Consider the following 19,530-nt stretch of genomic DNA (forward strand, 5'->3'; position numbering starts at 1 on the left):
GAGTAAGTAGCTCCCGCAATGAAAACCAGTACTGTATTAGGTACCTAAACAGCATACACTGAGCATAGAGAAGAGTTAAGTTCCCTACTGTTCCTTCAAAGACATATCATGCACTAAAACACCCACACATCTCATTACATGGTAGGAATACAAACAAATGGAGGACCAAGAACTACTAAACATGTACAAATACTTTTCAAATACCTCTGTTGGGTGGAAGATGATGTTATCTATTCTAAAGTCCCCATGAATCAGGCTTTCTTCATTATCATGAGGTGGCAAGTTGTTTGCTAACCACTCAGCCAGCTTGTTCATGGCAGGAATATCTGTATGAGCAGCTGCATCATATTGTCTTTTCCAAGTTGATACCTAAAGAAATACAAACGCTTCAACAGATTCTCCAGCTGATTCACAAGTTTTTCAAGAGCACAAAGTTCTGAAGCACATGCTTCTGGGCTTTAACTATTACCATGTTACCTGTAAAGTCAATAAAACCCAGTACCTTTGCATTTGAAAATGTGAAGTGTGAGATCAAAAGATGCAGTGAAGACTACCTCTATTTTCTATTTCAATCCTATTTATACAACCTAGATCTAATATTTTTCCAAAAGTTAATGAATACCATTCCCTGAGTGTAGCGTTACAGAACTGATCTGAACGTAGTAGTAACTTTATACTGTGCACAAATAATTGAACTAAGGGAGGGTATTTAATAGCTAAAATATAATGGTTACTTTTACAAGTCATTAATAATTAAAAATTTAGCTTGCAAATCAAATAAGTCTTCAGAGGTCTAAGACAAGAGAATTCTTCTGAAGTGATGTACCTGTCTTCTGCAGTATCCTGGTCCTCTGCCATATCCTTGGAGACCCAAAGACTGTAAATCAAAGGAGTGTAACAGGGCCAAAGTTTCTATCATTGCAATATACAAAGCAGAACGCTCTGCTGGGCCCACTTCAGGCAGTGAGAGGTCTCGGAAGATGCGACCCTAGAAACATCACAGATCAGATATTTGGTGGGATATACACATCAGATGAAGAGAAGTAAAGCTATACATTTCAGGAGCAAAACCAAATGCAGTGAACCAATACTTCCCATACAATCAAAAACTCCTTCCTCATTTATTTTATTCTTTGCCCAGGACAGATGAAGGGATTCACAGTAATTGCAGACCATTAGTATAGAGGATATTTATTGGAAGGCAATTAAAATAACAGATATATTCAGTAGATGAAAGTCTGAATAAGAGCACTCAATTGAGATATCCTCGAGCTTGAAAGCACCAGGAAAAAAATATGTTACTGTATTGTCTCTAACAGCTAACTTCCAGAAAAAAGTATCAGTGAAGACCTGGGGGGGGGAGCAGGTAGGGGCAGGGACAGGTGGGGAGAGGAGGGGAATGGGTGGGTTGTACCTATAAGGAGGCAAACAATCCAAAGAAATTCACCTGCATTCCCCTTAAAAGTAGTTTAATATGTTTAGAAGATGGGTTTGGTTTTCCATTTTCTCCTTTAATTTTGACCCTGCCAGTAACAGATTGGAAAAGAAAAAACAGACTCTTCTTTAAGTTCCTTAGTTTCACTGGTTCACATGATTACTTCAGTATGTTTACACAGCTAAAACACCAAAAGAACTTTTTTTGCAAAAGATTCCGCGTAACAAATCTAGAAATCAGATTCTGTATTGTGTAATATTCAACACAATCAATACATGATTGTTTTCTAAAGACACAATGTATTTGTTAAAAACAGTGCACTGCTGTCCATCTTAGAATGGATACTGTAAATGTACATGCTTAGAAATGTAAATATAACTGTAGCAAGGTTTCTCATTAAGGAACCACTTTGTTCTAGTTGACGTCAGAAAAATTCGCCATCCTTAATGTAAGAAATTTTCTTTAAATTCATCATACCTTTTACATTTCTTTTCACCTGGATTCATAGTTTTTGTAGGAAGGTTAATTTAATCTTCAGGAATTGGCCCATAAAGTCTTACATTTCTAACTTCCTAGTGAACCCGATGATAGGGTAGGATGCAATGAAAGGGAAGAGTTCAAATCCTCCTCCCACAGGAAAAAAAAATACATGATACAGCAGACTTACACTCAGAGTCAACAAAATCTAACAGAAACAGCAACAACTCTACTATGGCAGTGCCAGAGTGATGGGCCACAGAACGAGCTATGCCATGCTCTTTCTGGAAGTAGTGCTTAAGCTGGAATCCTGCTTAGTTTTCAAGAAAAGGTGATTGCATGTACATTACTATCTTCAGTACTAAACAGGTCTCAGGACATCCAGGGATCCAATATAACTTTATAGCACGATTGTTCTCCCTCTGACTTTTGTATGCTTTTCACAGAAGTACTACTGACTCATTTCTGAGAGCTCAAATGAGAACGAGAGGTTAAATATCGAGCTGAAAATTTCAACAAAGTAGGAAATAAGTCCTGAGGAAGCTGAAATCAGTGAGAATCTCTGATAGCTAACATTTCTTCAAAATATCAGAAGATTATTTATATCACAAAGCTTAATAAATGCTGAATAAGGCTCTAACAGAAAAGTTTTAAACAATTTAAAAGCAGCTTGTAGTAGGGAGAAGAAAAGAATCTCTCATATTGGAGAACTAACCTGCACATGCTGCATTACATAAAATTCTGTTCCGATGATAGAAATGTCACTGCAATACAGCAGGGGCTCAGGCACTGGAAATCCAGCCGAAAACAAGGCCTTCTGCACATGATATTCTCTATCAATCTGAAGAAGACACAGAACTTAAGTTCAAAGAAAAGCTCTCAGACATAAATGAGTACAGTGAATGACAATGTATCCTCTTAAACGTTTAGTTATGTGTATAGCACAGAAAACTGGAAATGATCCACCAATTCATCGCATCTCTAGACACATTCAACAACGTGCCTCACTATCATGGATATGACTTATCCACCTGCAATACAAAGCGTTTGGAGCTCGCTGAAGAGTGTTACTTACCTTGTGAGCTCTAGGTAAAAGAGGGCCATGGGGCTTCTTCCTGAGCACATAAGCCTGCCCACCCTTCTGAAGATAAAAGGTTGGATTTGACTGGCCTGAGCTAAAAAGATAAAGATTTATTACTTGATTTATGAATTCAAGTACTTAGAAATTTGCAAACTACTAACAGAAATGATGCAAACTGAACTGTGGCTTGGCCTGAACAAAATGGCAAGACAGAGGAAAGTGGTCTTCTTAAGAGCTGTTGTCTTTTTTTTTTTTCAAATACAGTCTTACAAGGATGCAAGTGAGAGCCTACAAAACTATGTAAGGGGTTCTATTCCTACCTATAAGAAAGATGACTTCTTTCACTCCAGAGGTCACAGATACTCAATTTGTTCTCCTGTGGAATGGAGAGAGCATTTACCTCTCCTCCCTCGAGAGACATTATTAATGTTTTCAAGGTATGCAGTAGATACTAAGTTTAAAGTTTTCCCATGTGGAGGAAATTAAACAGAGCAGAATTCACACTAGCCTGTAATTGTATTTGGCCTTTGCCAAACTGTAGTTTGAACAATGTAAGCATATAGAAAGCTCTGAATAACTGATGAATTCTACTACCAAGCCCCCCTGTATGCTAGCCTGATCATCACATACATATACTATGCTTAAGAGACTGTAAAGTTTTAAAGGATGAATGTTGCTGCAGAAAAGAATCATAGAAATTAAACATTTTGATAACATACATGTGTAAAAGTGAAGGACAACCTAGTTAAACCCTTCCATATCCCAACCAAGCTCATTATTTTCCTCAAGGCTCTGTGCAAATCTTCATGCCTTCCCCTCTTCACTCTGGATCATTTTTAAGATGCATTCTGACCTACTCCAATAAAAGATTAGACTAGCACTGGAAAAATCAAAATCAAGTGAACTTTTGTTCTCATGCTCACCACGACATTTCCATTCTCCCTGAGGCAGTTAGGGCATAGTCTGTAATACAGGTTAACAAGCATACGGCATACACAAATACTCTGCCTGGCACAACAGAGATTTCGATTTGTTGAAACCTTGAAGTGCAACCACAAGACAAAGTAGTAAAAGCATAAATACTGGTAATATTTTAGCAGATTTTACTATTAGCAACTCTCCTGAGGCCCCTCCTACAATCTCCTCAATTGAAGTACATACAAGGATTACAGTACAGCTGAGAATTCAATGGATATTTTATATTTGCATCAGAAGACAGTGAAAAATTGTTTACTGTTTGAGAGCTGCCAATAAAGTTGTTGCCATGTTTACAAAGGAATTAGTATGTATTTTTTGAATAACTTCTAATAGTTAGGTCCTGACTGGAAGTCACACAGCCACACTAGTTAACCTAACTGCTGAATGCAAATGAACTAGATGATCTGTCAACAGCAGCTTTGGAGCACCAGGTGTAGCACCTCACTGACACAATACATTGCTTTCAGGGCATTAACGGGAATCTCAGCCCTGCGTTACACTATTTTGATTGGTTTGCTTACTTGGCGACAGCCTAAGGCTTTTAAAATTGATTTATTATGCCATGTATGTGCTTCTGAACATTCTTATCTGTTGTGCCATTAAAAGAGCAGATGAATCGATATCTATGAGTAGGCAAGAAAACTGTGAGCATGCTCCAATGGAGCGCACCGTCGAGGGCCAGACGCGTTTTTCTGAGGACAGCGGGGCGTCCACCCAACACATCACCCTCCTGCAGACGGCCAACCGCGGCCACAGGGTCTGCCTGTGCCATAGGTCACCTTGGCCGCCACCGCGAACTTTGACTTCTCCAGCCGTTCAAGGGACGAGGCGTTCGTTCCCCCGACGGCCCGTGGCTGCCATCACCAGGGCAAAGGTCCCTAACTCCGGCCACTTCTGCTGCCGGGCAGCGAGCAAAGCCGCGGCCCCTCTCCTCATCTCTTAGAGGCACAATTCGAGCGCAAACTACGGCTCCGCGCCTCAGGGCGCCCCACGGGCGCAGCCCAGGCCGAGGGCCCGTGTCAACGACCCTGCAGGCCGCCGCCGGCCCCTCGCAGGCGGTCCTGGGGCAGGAGAGCAGCCCGCCCTTTACCTGTACTGCCTGACAGACAGAGCCCCCGCGGGCTGCCGAGGGAAGCCGCGCAGGTGGCTGGACAGATACCGCTCCAAGCTCCCCTGGTCGAAGCGGTGCTGCCGCCGCACCTCGCCGGTGCCCGGCTCCGCCGCCATCCCCGCGCTGCGCCAGCGGCGTACGCCTCGCACCCGACCACCGCTTCGCTACGCTACTGACGGAGGAGCCCCGCCCCGCCCGGCCTGGCCCGGGCCGGCCCCGCCCCGCGTCGCCACAGCAACTGGAGGCGGCCCGGTCCGTCGGGGAAAGCGGCCCCCGGCGCCAGCGGCTTCTCCGGGGAGAAAGCGGCTCCCGGGAGGTAGCTACCGCCGCGGCTGGCACCCGCCCTCGCCGCGTCATCGGCAGAGCCCGCTCGCCGCCCGCTGCGGGTGGCAGGCGGCCCGCGCCGGGCGGGAACGCTCCCCGAGGCGGCGGCGCGAGCAGGGGCGGCGCTCCCCGCCGCTCCCGGAAGCGGCCCCGGGCGGGGAGACGTGTCGCTGCGGAGGGGCCGGCGCCGCCATGGCGGGGCTGAGCCGGCTGGAGCAGCTGGAGCGGCGTGTGCGGCAGCTGGAGGAGGAGCTGGCCCGGGAGAGGGGCGAGCAGCGGGCGGCGCGGCCCCGCATCGAGAGCATGAGCCCGGAGGTGACGGACTCCAACCCATACAGGTGCGGCCGGGGGGGCTGCACCGACAGGGCGAGGGCCAGGGCTGAGCCGGGGGAGGAGGCCCGGAGGCTGAGTCAGGGTGCAGAGGCTGGGCTGTGGGGTCGCAGGCCGTGGGTTGGAACCGCGGGTCTGAGTAAAGGGGAAAAGGTGTGTGGAGGTGGGGGACTACGGGATGGGCTGGGTGTGCTGAGCAGGGTGTCAGGGCAGTGCTGAAGGCAGGTGCTCGCTGGGGAGGAGGGGAGGGACGCTCTCAGATTTCCCACCCGACTGGGGTGGTAAAGGTGTGTATATCGGGGTTACATTGTGTTACCTTGCTTTACAGTACAGGGAGAGAGAGAGGAAACTTTTTCAGCCAAGTTGCTGATAAAGGGGACAGGTGTTGGTATTATACGAGGTCTTAGTCCTCTAACTTTCCCATTTTAGGGTTTGGTTTAGAGAAGTCTTGAGCATCTGGGACTCCTTCTAATGCTCAGCGTTTCTGGAAATATGATGTGATTTTTTTTTTTCCATGATGAATTGCTTCAGTACAAGTTGATACTTGTACTTTCATTGATACTTTCAATGAAAAAATGCAATAGCAGAATAGTTCTTCCACTTATCCTCACAACCTGATATTCTCTATTTTTGTTTTTATGTTATGTTAGAGTTAATCTAATCAAATTGATCAGAAAACAGTGGAAGAGTTTTCAGTGGCCTGCTGCCATATGGTTCATTGCAGAAAAAAGTGTAGGTTTCCATTCTGTAAGTCAGGGATTCATTTACAAAAATAGTTATGGGTCCTATTTCATTGATGTTACTCATACCAACTGAACAAGTATGTGAGTTTCCACAGGGCTAGTATCTGTTGCTAATAGGAAAGCATCTACTTTCTCACTTAGACTGGCCCTCACAACTGCAGTGAAAACAGCAGGCTTGAGTTTGGTGCTTGGTGGGGTTATTTTTGAAGCAAAAGTGATTATATATGTCTGAAAAGCAAAACTGCTATTAGAAATGTAGAGAGCATTTTCTGTAAAATATTTATTTTTTTCTTTGTAGTCGCTTGATGGCATTAAAAAGAATGGGAATTGTCAAAGACTATGAGGTAGGATTCTATCTGTGTTAAAACAGTCTTGCATTTTTTCCCTGAGGGCCACTTTTGAAATACTGATCTGTATTTTATTTCTTTCTACAGAAAATCCGTACTTTTACAGTTGCAGTCGTAGGTGTAGGTGGAGTTGGCAGTGTGACTGCTGAAATGTTGACAAGGTGTGGCATTGGTAAGGTAATGAGAGTTTTCTTCTTCTACTTCTTTATAGTAGATTGACCAGTCTTCTTCATAGAGATTTGATTTCGCTCGGTTGATTTTGCCCGAATAAAAAGTACTATGAAGAAAGCACTCAAGAATAGCACTTGTGTAAACATCAGAAACGAAGAGGCTGTATTTTTCTTATGCTGGTAAAATTGATTTACTTAGGGCTTAATCCCGTATCGTGGATAATTCTTTTTTGGATGCTTGTCTTCTTTGTGCTCTTGTATGAGCCTATCTGTCTAACCTTCATACTGGATTATGGCAAAAGGAAAACAAATTACAGAAAAAGTAGGGGGTAACTTGCATAGAAGATTAATTCTTATGAGAAAAAGTTGATATTTCCCAAAATTAAAATGCGGTAGATGTCAAACAGATTTTCATCACAAACATTAGTTCATCATGTGGCAGACTTAGAGATAAAAATTTAGCAGTAGTTAAAAATAATTTGATGTGTGTACAGATAAGAAGAACTTCCAGAGCTAATAGAACAGAACATCTTGAGCGTAGAAAAGGACATTAGACAGTTGATTCAGAATTTATAATCAACATGCCCACGTATTATGGGGGTATTTTAAGTGAATTGTTTTTGAAGAACAACATGCCGAGACAAGTGAAAGAAATGACACGTTTCTGGTTAATGCCATAACGGCAAATAGAAATGTGATAATAGGGTTCATAGCGTTCATGTAGATAATCGAATATTCTTAGTTTAGATCAAATGAACAGATTGGTTTTTATTGAGTGGAGTTTGTGACTTAACGAATCAGTTTCTGGTGAATGGCAGTAGAATTCAGTCTTTCATGTATTTACAATATTGGTAACTTCTGTACGTGAACTGAATGGGGGGCTGTTTGGTTGGGGGTTTTTGGTTTTGTTTCTAGTATTAGTTTTGTTGTTTAAAATGCCTTGCGAGAGTGCTCTGGTTGCAGAGTCTTTGGAGATTCACCTATGTTAATACAATCTTTATTGTAGCTCCTTCTGTTTGATTATGACAAGGTGGAATTGGCAAACATGAACAGGCTCTTCTTCCAACCCCATCAAGCTGGATTAAGTAAAGTGCAAGCAGCAGAGCATACTTTGAGGTATAACTTAGAGAAGTGGGTATCAAAATGTATTTACCCAGGGTGCTGGTCCAGAAAAATTCTTAATCGCTTACAAAGTAACATGACCTAATTTGGAAATTTGCTTATAAAATAGTTGTGGGAGTGGTTGATACTTTAGGACATTTTTGTACTGGCCAAAATCTTAATGTAAGTCTACTTTTAAAGTATAGCTAATTTTTCTCAGAATTTCAGTATAAACTATGCCACTTCGTTATGTTGTGGTTATTTTCTCATTTCATTTGTGAATTTTTGACAAATAAGGGTATAATTTAGACTTCAGACTGGAACCTTAAGACTGTAGCAACTCTTGTGAAGTTAGGGAGCAGAATGTAAGTTATCACAGTATATATTAATATTGACTCATTTCCTTCATAAGGAATATTAATCCTGATGTTCAGTTTGAAGTACATAACTACAACATCACAACACTGGACAACTTTGAACACTTCATGGATAGAATAAGGTAAAAATCTCAGCCAAAGCATATTGCAAACTTCTGCTGACATGTAATTCTATACAGACTCATGTTCTTACTGGTTTTGGTTTTTTTTCAGTTTCATGACTTTCAATTGAAAACTATGTATATATGAAGACATTCCTGGCTAGACCTTTTCTCTTAGAGGTGGCATTTATTTCTACTGTTACAAAGTAGTATTAGTTCATCTTTAGATTTCCAACCAAAGTTGCAGTTCTTACAGGCTTTTCCCATTATAGAAAACAGATCACATCATATTTTGACTGCTCTGGAGTAGTTTCAGGAATGTTTTACAGCATGAAGAAAGAAAACAGTTATTAGTGAATCTCACAGAGAAGTTCTGAAATAACTTTTCCCATTTGCACTTACGTCATACAAAGATACAATTCTCCAATACTTTGTACTGTGAGTGTATACCGTATAAAATTTCTTTTAATGTAAAATGCCCATGTATTTAAATCCTGGCTTCAGCATGCTGTTGTCTCTACTGTAGATCTAAGATGTTTGTTGTATACTGTTCTGCATTTGCACAAGTTTTGTTAGAAATACTCTTCGTGTGTGCCTCTGTACTCCAAAGTAGCATGTTGATTGCCATGTTGGTATTTTGTTCTGCCAGCATTTTCATGCAAACTTCTGACACTTATTTCAGTAATGGTGCACTAGAGGAAGGGAAGCCTGTCGATCTTGTTCTAAGTTGCGTGGACAACTTTGAAGCTCGCATGGCAATTAACACGGTAAGGCCACCAAAGGCATGAGGTTGTGGAAGTCTATTTTCTCCTATAAATAATGTTAGGAATTGTGGGGACTAGAGAAAAGACAGGAACTTATCAAGAACCTTTCAAGAAATTTCCTCCTTGGTTTAAGAAAACAGAATCTGAGCTTTTACCCAATTTTTATGAAACACATACGTATAAAAATAACTGTAGACTTTTAAGTTACTAGCAGCTAATGATTAGTAAGTGTCGTAAGCCCTCTCTGTCTTTCCAAATTATCCTGTTTATATAAAGGTATTCTCAAAGCCTGCTATGTTAAATCTTAAAAACTTTTAAAGACTGTGTATAGCTAATTGTATACTTTATATAACTTTCTGTATACTAAAAATATCTTAAGGCTAATCAAACCTAATCAAACTGTTTTTCTTTACAGTAGCAGCCAATGTAGGTACGTGCCAAACACATGTTCTGTTATCCTTCAGCTAACTTGATCTGCAGATTGCATGCACTGAGGGTACACAGAGACGCTACATCCATGCCGCTAAAAGTAGTTTGTGCAACTAAGATTCTGTAGTGTGCTAGTAACTGGATCACTAATGCCTGTATTTGTTCAAAAGTCTCAGATCCTCAGGAAAACACAAAGGGCTGGGTTTGTGAGGACAGCTTTACTTTGTCCTTTGAGAAACAATTCCTATTCTACCTTTTCATGTTCCTTTTTCTGATCATAGCCTTTTTGTTGTAAAGCAGGAAGGTAAATGTATTTAATCACTTTCAATCTATGGGGTTTCTTTTCTTCCGTTATCCTTCTGCAGTGCTGATGTGTTTTTCTGTGTTTATAAGGCCTGCAATGAACTTGGACAAATCTGGATGGAATCTGGAGTGAGTGAAAATGCAGTGTCAGGACATATACAGCTGATCATACCTGGTGAAACTGCTTGTTTCGCGGTACGCGGTGCTCTGCTGAATTCTTTGTTTGTCTTTTACAGTGGGGCTGGGAGTGTGAAGATTAGCTGGCTAGTGAATGGGATCCTGACACAGCTGATAGAGTAGCTTAAAATTTTGTGTGATCTGTGCTTTTTTTAAATACTTTTTTTCAACTGAATTTCTTTATTTCCCCTTAGTGTGCTCCTCCACTTGTAGTTGCTGCAAATATTGATGAGAAAACATTAAAACGAGAAGGAGTTTGTGCAGCTAGTCTTCCTACAACTATGGGTGTTGTGGCAGGAATTCTTGTACAAAATGTTCTGAAGTAAGTGACTGAATTGCTGCTATTCAGTGTACAGCACCATAAGAGAAAGAAGCCTGCTGGAACATTTCATGATGATGGGTCTGGTTCTTTTTATATGTTTGTGGCCTGTTTCCTAAAGGTAGTGGCATCACTGGACAGGGCTGAAATATACACAGCTTGAATCACTGCTGTGTTTACTTTGGAGTTGCTGTTCTTAATAGAACTTTACAGGGGTAAGGAAAAGTCTTCAGAGTTTTCCTAAGAATTTATCTTACTGTGCACACACACTTTTTATTTTTTATTCCCCGTAGTTCTCCATTTAAACATGCTCTCATTTGACATCACTAAATTATACACAAAAAAAATATGGTGCTTACTCTTTAAAATTTTGTACATGGACAAAGAAGAAATCGTTTCTCTTGCAGTGTTTGTATTCTAACCTGAGGTGAATGAAAAATAGACATACAGCAATAGGAGGTATTTTAATACTTTCAAAAAGTAGTCACATGACTCCAGCTGCTAAAAGAAGTGCCTGTATTGGCAAGGAAGATTGTTTAACAACTTTGTATTTGGTTTCAAAATGATGCACAGCCTATTGCAAGCATTTTTGAGAATAGGATCTTATTTAGCCTATTTTTAGCCTTAGCTTGGTTTTGTCAGTTCCCCAAGAATTTCTAGTTACAAAGAATAAAAATACTGTTTGCAAGTGTGCCTGCAAACAACTAAGCACCATTTTCAGCTGTGCAGAGAGGTGTTACATAAAACTGCATAGCAACAGGTGTTTAATGAAGAATGCAAATGTTACAGTGTAATTTAAATCTTTATTTTTATTGCCAGTATGACCCTATAGTAAAGATGATTAAATTGATTCTGATTAGCTGTTGAAAACTCTCCCTTTGTAATACAGAGCACTTGAGTGTTTCAAGCAATGGATTAAGGCACAGGAGAAAACTGCTTACATTTAAACTTTTGTTTTTCTGAAAATGTAGCTGCCTTGTTCTCCACAGACACACCACAAGAGGGCTGGGTTCTGTGATGATGCAGTTACACTGTGGTCAGGTGACTACAGCTTATTTTAAAACAATTACAGTAATTTTTTACAACTTCACTGGTGTGAAAGTGTATTCAAAAAGTTCTTTGAGGAAAAATTATTCCTTGAGCAACTGAACTTTTAGGTTTCTATCTGTATATAAGGGTTTGCTTTTTCTGTTTGTGTTTCTAGATACCTGTTAAATTTTGGTACTGTGAGTTATTATCTTGGTTACAATGCCATGCAGGATTTCTTTCCAACTATGTCTATGAAGCCAAATCCACAATGTAGCGACCAAAATTGCAGAAAACAGCAAGAAAATTATAAGGTAAAAATGCCTTAGGTTTTAGGCAGACTGGCTTGCATTCAGTTAGATAATATTTGCTTCTGCAGTAATTGCTCAACCTTTCTGGCAGTCATCTATTTTTGAGTGTTAATGGGTTTGGGTTTTTATAACTTGCAGGTATTCTGCATTTTTATGCCTAACAAAGTTCTAAATGGTAACTGCATATCTTAAAAGAAGTGTGAATATTAGATTTGTTCATCTTTGTTGTTGAAAGTTAGATTATTACATATATTGTCGGTTTTATTTTTTCTGTTTTTCCTTCAGAAAAAAGAAGATGCACGACCAAAACAAGTAGTAGTTGAACAGGAAGAAGAAATAGTACATGAAGACAATGACTGGGGTAAGTGATCGAGTGGAGACGAAATGATGTTCCTCGTACCAAGCTTCAGTTAAATTCTTTGTTTTAGGTGAACACACTGTAGGGTACATGGGACTTCTCATGGTTCCTATTTTTTGTGCCTTTCACCGCATAATTACTGCTGGCTTTTCAGAGGTTCTGACAGCAATGCTGCTAACACAACTTGATGATGTAGTTTCAGTACAGTGAGCAGGTTTTTAGGTGCAAAATTAACAATGTTTGTATAAAACACTTTCTCAGATGATGGTCTGAAGATATGAATGAAAGATGTGAGAAGATTTATTCGCTGTGTGTTTGTTTTAAATATGTAGCTAAAGAGCATTTGTCACTTCCATAACCACTACACTAAGGCATTCCCATCAATCTTTTTATACCTCCAAGGGCTTTAAATAAAGAATTGACTTAAGAAAACGGTACATGCATTTTATATAGCCATTTCAAGAGTGGATATATACATTTTGTTGATTATGTGATAGAGAAAATAGCTTAAGTGTCCTCACAGTAAGACTAAACTGCTGAGGACAAGGGAGTCCTATAGGAGAGGTGTCATTCTTGTCCACAAGTGCCATGTATGGAACCATTTCATATATTGTAAAGGGAAAATGTTTTGCATTGATAATGGGAATGAAGTAATTGAAATCAAAGGACTTTCTGGTCTTCAATTTTTTCTATTTTAGAAAAGTAGCTGTGGTTTTCCTTGGGCTATGATAATAGTGATTAATGAACTTTTTCATCTAACTTCTAATGGAGCTCTCAATTCCTTTTCATGCAAAGGCATCGAGTTAGTATCTGAAATTTCAGAAGATGAGCTGAAGGCTGCATCTGGCCCAGTACCTGAGCTTCCCGAGGGAATTACAGTAGCATATACTCTCCCAAACAAGGTAATATATTTATTCTTTATGAATACAGTTATTTTTTTAAATACATTGTATAGACTGAATTTATAGTATGAGCCAGCTTGGTTACCCTTTAAACCTAAAATAAAATTCCATCTTGAACAATTCCAGTAAAACTGTACCTCGGTACATTGAACTCCTGTCTTATATGGTCTGGTTTGGGGTTTTTATGAAATATATTTCAGTATGGATGTGAGCATGAATGTAGTTTTGAATGATAGGAATGAATGTATTTGGGGGACAGGAGAGGGAAATCAAATGTGAATTTCTCAGTTGGTATTTTGGTGACCAGTATTTTAACAGTATTTATTTAGTAAAAGCTATATGTAGTCAAAGAGCAGTTAGTGTACCTGAGGAACGCAGAATCTGTATGTATCGCAGCCAGAACATTCTCACTCCCAGTCAGAATACAGTTTACAATTTAAATTTGTAATAATTTAATCTTAATCTTGCAGTTGAGTGCTTAGCTCTAGGAAAATGGTGTGGTAACGGGAATAAAGCTTATTTGTGCGGGGTTTTTTGTTTGCAGTTTTGTTTCCAACTTTTTGTTCCTGTTCCTAATAGGAAGAGAATTTGCTAACTGAGGAAATGGTATCTGAGCCTGAAGAAAGCTTAGAAGAACTCATGGCCAAAATGAGAAACATGTAGCAAACCAAATATTAAGTACAACTTTTGGGAGTTTGGATTGACACTGGATTTTGAGAAGACCAGAGTTCCTTTTTTTTTCTTTTTCTCCCTGAAACTTATCTTTACATTTCTCATGAAATGAAACTCTTACGGGGCAGGAAGGAAACAGACTTCTTTGTTTCTATTCTGTTGTCCAGTCTTTAAGATAGCGAGTTTTGCTACTGTGAATTTTAATTGCTCAGCATTGCTAGGGTCCAGATACTCAGAAAATAAAAGGAGATGGTAAATTACCAAAAGCAGGCATAGCACATTCTAGGCAACATCATGTGATGGAACAGTACATAGTATAGGAGAAGTGAAAGATGAAGTCTGCTGGAGTGGACTGAGTAGGTCAAGGGCAGGGGATCATGCCTCACTCATACTGCTGCTGCTCATTTTCCAAGCACTTGTGTTCATCTTTGTTCACTGCTGTCTGTAAATTCTTGGTGTAGATTGTGCTGTGGCTTCTTATTTCTGAGCAAACAGAGCATTACAGTTTTTTATCTGCCTTAAGTAGCTCTGGGATGGAATATTTTTTTAGATTTTCCTTATTTTATCAAAGTTTTGTTAAGAACTTCTTGTTCTTAAATAGCTGCCTGTATGTTTTGTATGTGATAATGTTTTGACTATGCTGCAACAAGGCAGTCTTTTGTTAGTAGATAACTATAGTAGCAGACTGGGTATTGGCATGCCACTATTTCAGCTGGCAGATACTTTTCATGACAAAATCTGTAAGAATCACTAGCAATATCAGAAAGAACAGGTGATTTTGTCTTATCACTTCAAAAATCTCAATATTGTATTTTTGTTGGCTATTAAAATTTTTGCTGTAATTCTGATCCATCCCCATCACATGGGCTGTATTGAGGAATATATTTAATCTGACTTTGCAGAGGAAGGCTTCCAAAATTAGACGCTCTAAACTTTTAGTGTTGCAAATATCTTCAGCAGGGTAGCTGAGCTATTGTATCTGTCCTGTAAATAATGTTAGTACAGTTGTGTTATCTTTTAAATTATCATGTGTTAAACTGACCTGTAAGTGTCCATATCCTGTAGTGCCAGTACACTGCAGAACTGGAAGTATCTATTCCAAATATTTTAACTCCTGTGGGTGTCTTATCCAGAACCTGATCATTATATTTGGCTTAGAAGAATGTAAATTTCAGCCTTTGCAATATAATACAAATATCACCAATTTGGGCTGTTCAAAACCCAGCATGATGCAGCCAACACAGAGCCAGCTAGTAGTGCTAGTAGGAGTATCCACCCAACATGTAAAAAAGAAATATTGTGGAGGTGCTCCTATTTTTTAGGGCAGCTGAATGAATACGGTTACAAACTTCAAAATCTGTTTCCTCTGCATCTGACAACAGATTATATTATATACATAAAAATAATTGCTGAAGCTAGTAAGGGAGGGTTTAAGTGGGTTTTGGGTGTGGTGCATTATACCGTAAAGTGGAAGTGGGTTTTTTGGGTTGAGTTCAGTTTTGGAGAAGCCAGATTTTAGAAATGAACTGTAAAGAGGGATGGGAAATAGAATGATGAGATCGTTACAGAGGTACATACTTGAATCTGCATCACTAAGTCTACGTTAACTTGATTCAAGTGTCAATTTAAGCGTTCCTTACATTTCTTTGTGTCTCTATCTTTCTGTTGAGAACAATAAAAGTGAGGCAGGCACCTGGCTCTGGAGATCCTGATGTAAACAGCCAACTCATTTCTACAACAGCTCAGTTAATCTTGACTCTCAGCTGTTCGGCTGACATGACTGCTGTCACCTGACTGACAGCTTTTCAAGAGGCAACTGTTTACCATTTTACTTCATGTACAGTTTTATGAGCAAATTAATACAATTTTGTATGCCCCCTTACAGAGGATGCAAAATGGTTCTTGTGTTAGGTTCAGACTTTCAACTTGTATATAAAGAAGAATTTGAAAGAATTGGAAAGTACATTAAGATGATTGTATGTGCCAATGGTTAAAATTATTTTAAAAGAAACAGCATCAAAAAAACAGATTTAAGTTGTTGGTTTTTGTTTTTAATTAAGACATTTACAAGTATAATCTACTTCAACTGTAACACATAATGGAAAATTTATTTCTTTTGTTACAAACTAACATTAAAGCATACTGCAGAGGTTTAGTCCAGCTTTGTTTCTTTGGCAATCTTACACTGTAAAAAACTGTACACTTTTATATCACAGATGTTACTGAGATGTTGATATTCTGAATGTATGATTAAACTCTATTGAAACTGGTGACACTGTTTTGAGGTGGAGTTCTCCTATATAAAAGTATTATTTGATTTATACCAATTATACAAATTGCTTTTTTAAAATGACATTTAAAAAGGTACAACTACAAATCTCTGAACAACTGTCGTAAGAGTGCTAGGACTATAGCTGCATGAGCTTATGGCCCACACATGGCCTGGAAGACCTTCCACTATTCCTCCTGATCCTGTTTTACTTTCTGTAGAAAGTTTTCTTTGGGTTGATAGGGTAAGGATTTTGTTTGCTCACCACCTTGGCTAATGGACCATGGCTGGTTGGGATCTGCTGCTTTTTAGGGACTGATTTTTCTTCCAAAAGCAACCCTGCAACCTATGAATAAGTTGGAAGTCACTCAAGGACAGAATAGTAACAGTTCAGAATTGGAAATCACTAAAGGGGGAAGGACTGAGCAACACTGAAGGTCTTGAAAGTAGCTTTTTATTTAAGCTAACAGCATGAAGGAAAACTATTCAGGAGAGCAGGATACATCACTATACCTGTTAAAATCAGACCACAGGTGACAACCTAGACTGGACATCTGATAATTTCTAACATTGGCTTCAGTGGAGGGGATTACTAGGTCTGAGTAGGCAAGAGAAACACATACAAGCTGAGAAGGTTGAGGTTTTGGGGTTTTGGTTTTTTTGTTGTTGGTTGGTTGGAGGGTTCTGGTTGGTTGTTTGGTTTTTGGTTTGGTTTTTCTTTTTCCTTTGCCCCTCTCCTTATTTGTTAGCAATCCTGCAAAGAACTTTCCAATTTTCAAAACTTTTCAAGGTGGCTAGAATACAGTGGATAAAAAAAAAAAAATAATTCTCTGGAGAGGAAAATATCCAGAGAGCTATCACAAAGTGTCAACTTTCAGTGCTGTATTGTAATACCATCAAGAGCTATTTTTGATTTTTTTTTTCAACTAAATCTTAATCTTAAAAATCAAATTTGGGTTATATATTTGTTCTATCAATTTTACATACTGTTTTCTTTACATAGTTACAGCCTTAAATTGCTTCTAACCAGAAGAAGGGCTGAACTGGGTTATATTTAACTCCACTCTAAAAGAGAAAAAACAGGGTGGAAGGTAAGTACCCCTTGGAAGTAACAGCCATTTGCATTCTTCAAACTGGATCAAATAAATCTTTACATCAGTTGCCTCTGAAACATTATACAGAGGTTCCAATTAATTGAAAATACATTCCATTTTTTATAAAGTCTTTTTTTTAGTATGTATTTAAATCGATTAATGGATTTATGCACTGCATGAGAACAGACTTCACACTGATTCTTCAAGATGACTAGAACATTAAGAAATACAACAGGCAGGGAGGTAGACTTGATAAGCATCTCTTTATCTGATGGCAAACTGTTTTGCATGACTATGTTTTTCCAGCTAATAAAAACATTCTTGTATTTTAAGGGATTCAGTGAGATTACATAGTAAAAGTATCACTAAAGGGTTAACAACAGGGAATCAGATCATAATAATCTTCATTCGGATTCCTCACTGCAAGCATTTTTACTGAACACAGTTGAATCTGACAACAGCTTTACCTGTAGATGATATTTAGATATATTAAGTTCCCAAGGAAACCAACTATTTTTGCACAAGTCCCTCAAACTTGGCTTAAAGTGGAAATCACCCTGCAGCTAATCAGGTGGAACACTATTCTGGGATTTTCAAAATTACTATCTCTTCAGAAACAACTTTAAATGCTTCTGAAAGGGCAAAAAGGATTGACAAAACAATACACAAATCCTCTAAGCTGTGCTATTACAACACAAAAATAGGACCTACCCATGGAGTATATACAACTGGTTTAACTTGTTATAATCCTGGCCCTTAGGCTAAGAGGTATCAAATCCATGGGTTTTGGTATTAGCTCTAACTTGAGCTGGTAACTAATGTGCGTATCTATATACAATGAAGGAAGCTCACTCTGTACCGTACAATCTGCAAGTTTAAACTGGAAGGATTTCAAGCTTAAAAATTTGTTTCCCTGTCATTCATGAAGACAGGTGTCAGTCCCAAAATAGTACATTATCCTAGGAAAAATAGATTTGTCTTAATAATTTTATGTCTGCTTTAAAATAGCTGTAGAGACTGCCTTTTCTTTGAGCAGGTTTATGTCACCTTTGTCCATGTTCCAGGAAAATGTTTGGTGATAATGCACTTTTTAAGCTGAATGTATCTCCATTCGATGAATGTCGAGAAGTTGTTTTCCCACCTATCAACAAAGTCTCTGCTTCTTTTATTTCCATAGCTCTCTTGTAAAGTTCAGCTGCCTTCTCAAAGTCTCCCCCTTCATAGCTTTGGAGAAGAGTAAAACAAAGTTGAAACAAGCAAACAAAACAAGCCTCAATTAATTTAAATTGAAATGCACACCATGCTATCAACAAAGCATACTTCAGGCTCTCTGCTTTCCTAGTAAGTACACAAGTCCAGGATGTTTTGTTTCATCCAGCAATTTTTACAGTAAGTCACTTTTATAGGGGTAAAACTTATCATCTTACCTTAGCACAGCCAAGTTTTTCAGAGTTTCTCCCACACGAGGATGCATGTGACCAAAGCTGTCTTCATAAATCTTTAATGCACGTTCATAAAGAGGTAAAGCTTCAATCTGCTTTTTCTTCAGATAGTAGAAAGTTGTTTGTTACAGATACATTTGCTATTCTTTTTTCCAACATAGTATCAACACATCCTAGATGCGAAGTCATGCATATTTAACCAGAAAGGTATTTTGAGTTCTCAATACTATTGACAATCTCAATTACCATCCTCATCTGTCAAAGCAATTGGCTGGCAACTTGCAAATGCAATTCCCACTAGTATTATAATAATTAGGGTCTGGAGTTCCTAGGCAGTTTTGAAAATCTCAGTCCTGAAAGTACTGAGTTACCAAATGCTCTTTAATTTTACTTGAGGCAGCTTTAATCCCTGTTTAAAATCAGATATGCAGATTGCAGAAATACAGAATCATCCAGGTTGGAAAACACCTTGCAGATCACCTTGGCTAACCATTAACCTGACAGAAAACAAGAAAACAATCTACAGCTCACTCCTAGTGATGCCAAGTAAGGAATTTGGTGAGTTGATTGCATCTCCTGTGAATCTCATATTACTTGTAGACTAGAAAGTCAACAGCCTTCTTAGATTTTTAATTACACAGAGCTGCAGTTGGTCAAGGTGGGCACTCTTCGTTGACAGACATAAATTTCAAAGGCTTATGCTTCCCTCTGAGTCAGTGGTGGAGCTGTGTTCCATAGCTGTGGTAACAGCCGTACTACTGACAATGCTGCACTCTAGCTCTAGTCTTATAAAAGCATGTGGGCATTCTGAATAATCTAAAGAGTGATAGCCCAAACTACAAATTCTTGTGAAATACCATTCACAGCAACTATCTGTTCCCTGCATACC

At 39.1% G+C, this 19,530-nt stretch overlaps 3 protein-coding genes across 7 annotated transcripts in view; 1 reads left to right on the plus strand and 2 right to left on the minus strand.

Moving 5' to 3' along the window:
* Window positions 1-5,229, minus strand: part of ACAD11 (acyl-CoA dehydrogenase family member 11) — a 31,150-nt gene extending 25,921 nt beyond the window's left edge. For all 3 annotated transcript variants that reach the window (XM_074898116.1, XM_074898115.1, XM_074898114.1), the window contains exons 1-5: window positions 5,062-5,229; window positions 2,988-3,087; window positions 2,628-2,753; window positions 827-988; window positions 205-369 (exon numbers count right to left, since the gene is read on the minus strand). In XM_074898116.1, the coding sequence (XP_074754217.1) occupies window positions 205-369; window positions 827-988; window positions 2,628-2,753; window positions 2,988-3,087; window positions 5,062-5,198 (690 nt within the window). In that variant the 5' untranslated portion in view covers window positions 5,199-5,229. The remainder of the gene's footprint in view (window positions 1-204; window positions 370-826; window positions 989-2,627; window positions 2,754-2,987; window positions 3,088-5,061) is intronic.
* A 159-nt stretch (window positions 5,230-5,388) lies between these two features.
* UBA5 (ubiquitin like modifier activating enzyme 5) lies at window positions 5,389-16,107 on the plus strand. 2 transcript variants are annotated; one of them, XM_074900652.1, is made up of 12 exons: window positions 5,389-5,744; window positions 6,778-6,823; window positions 6,914-7,003; window positions 8,003-8,112; window positions 8,510-8,596; window positions 9,258-9,342; window positions 10,162-10,266; window positions 10,443-10,570; window positions 11,772-11,907; window positions 12,190-12,265; window positions 13,058-13,164; window positions 13,744-16,107. In XM_074900652.1, the coding sequence occupies exons 1-12, from the start codon at window positions 5,599-5,601 to the stop codon at window positions 13,825-13,827; spliced, it is 1,200 nt and encodes a 399-aa protein (XP_074756753.1). In that variant the 5' UTR covers window positions 5,389-5,598; the 3' UTR covers window positions 13,828-16,107. The 2 variants fall into 2 exon arrangements, with proteins under 2 accessions (XP_074756753.1, XP_074756754.1); XM_074900653.1 differs by lacking the exons at window positions 5,389-5,744; window positions 6,778-6,823 and having other exon boundaries at window positions 6,914-6,998.
* A 146-nt stretch (window positions 16,108-16,253) lies between these two features.
* The window catches only part of NPHP3 (nephrocystin 3), a 28,831-nt gene continuing 25,554 nt past the window's right edge, over window positions 16,254-19,530 (minus strand). The window contains exons 26-27 of one of the 2 annotated variants that reach the window (XM_074900650.1): window positions 18,627-18,742; window positions 16,254-18,423 (exon numbers count right to left, since the gene is read on the minus strand). In XM_074900650.1, coding sequence (XP_074756751.1) covers window positions 18,243-18,423; window positions 18,627-18,742 — 297 coding nt within the window. In that variant the 3' untranslated portion in view covers window positions 16,254-18,242. Of the gene's footprint in view, window positions 18,424-18,626; window positions 18,743-19,530 lie in introns of those variants that run through there. The other variant, XR_012633232.1, reaches the window with a different exon arrangement.

This window comes from Athene noctua, chromosome 2 (genome assembly GCF_965140245.1).
Source record: "Athene noctua chromosome 2, bAthNoc1.hap1.1, whole genome shotgun sequence".
NCBI lineage: Eukaryota > Metazoa > Chordata > Aves > Strigiformes > Strigidae > Athene > Athene noctua.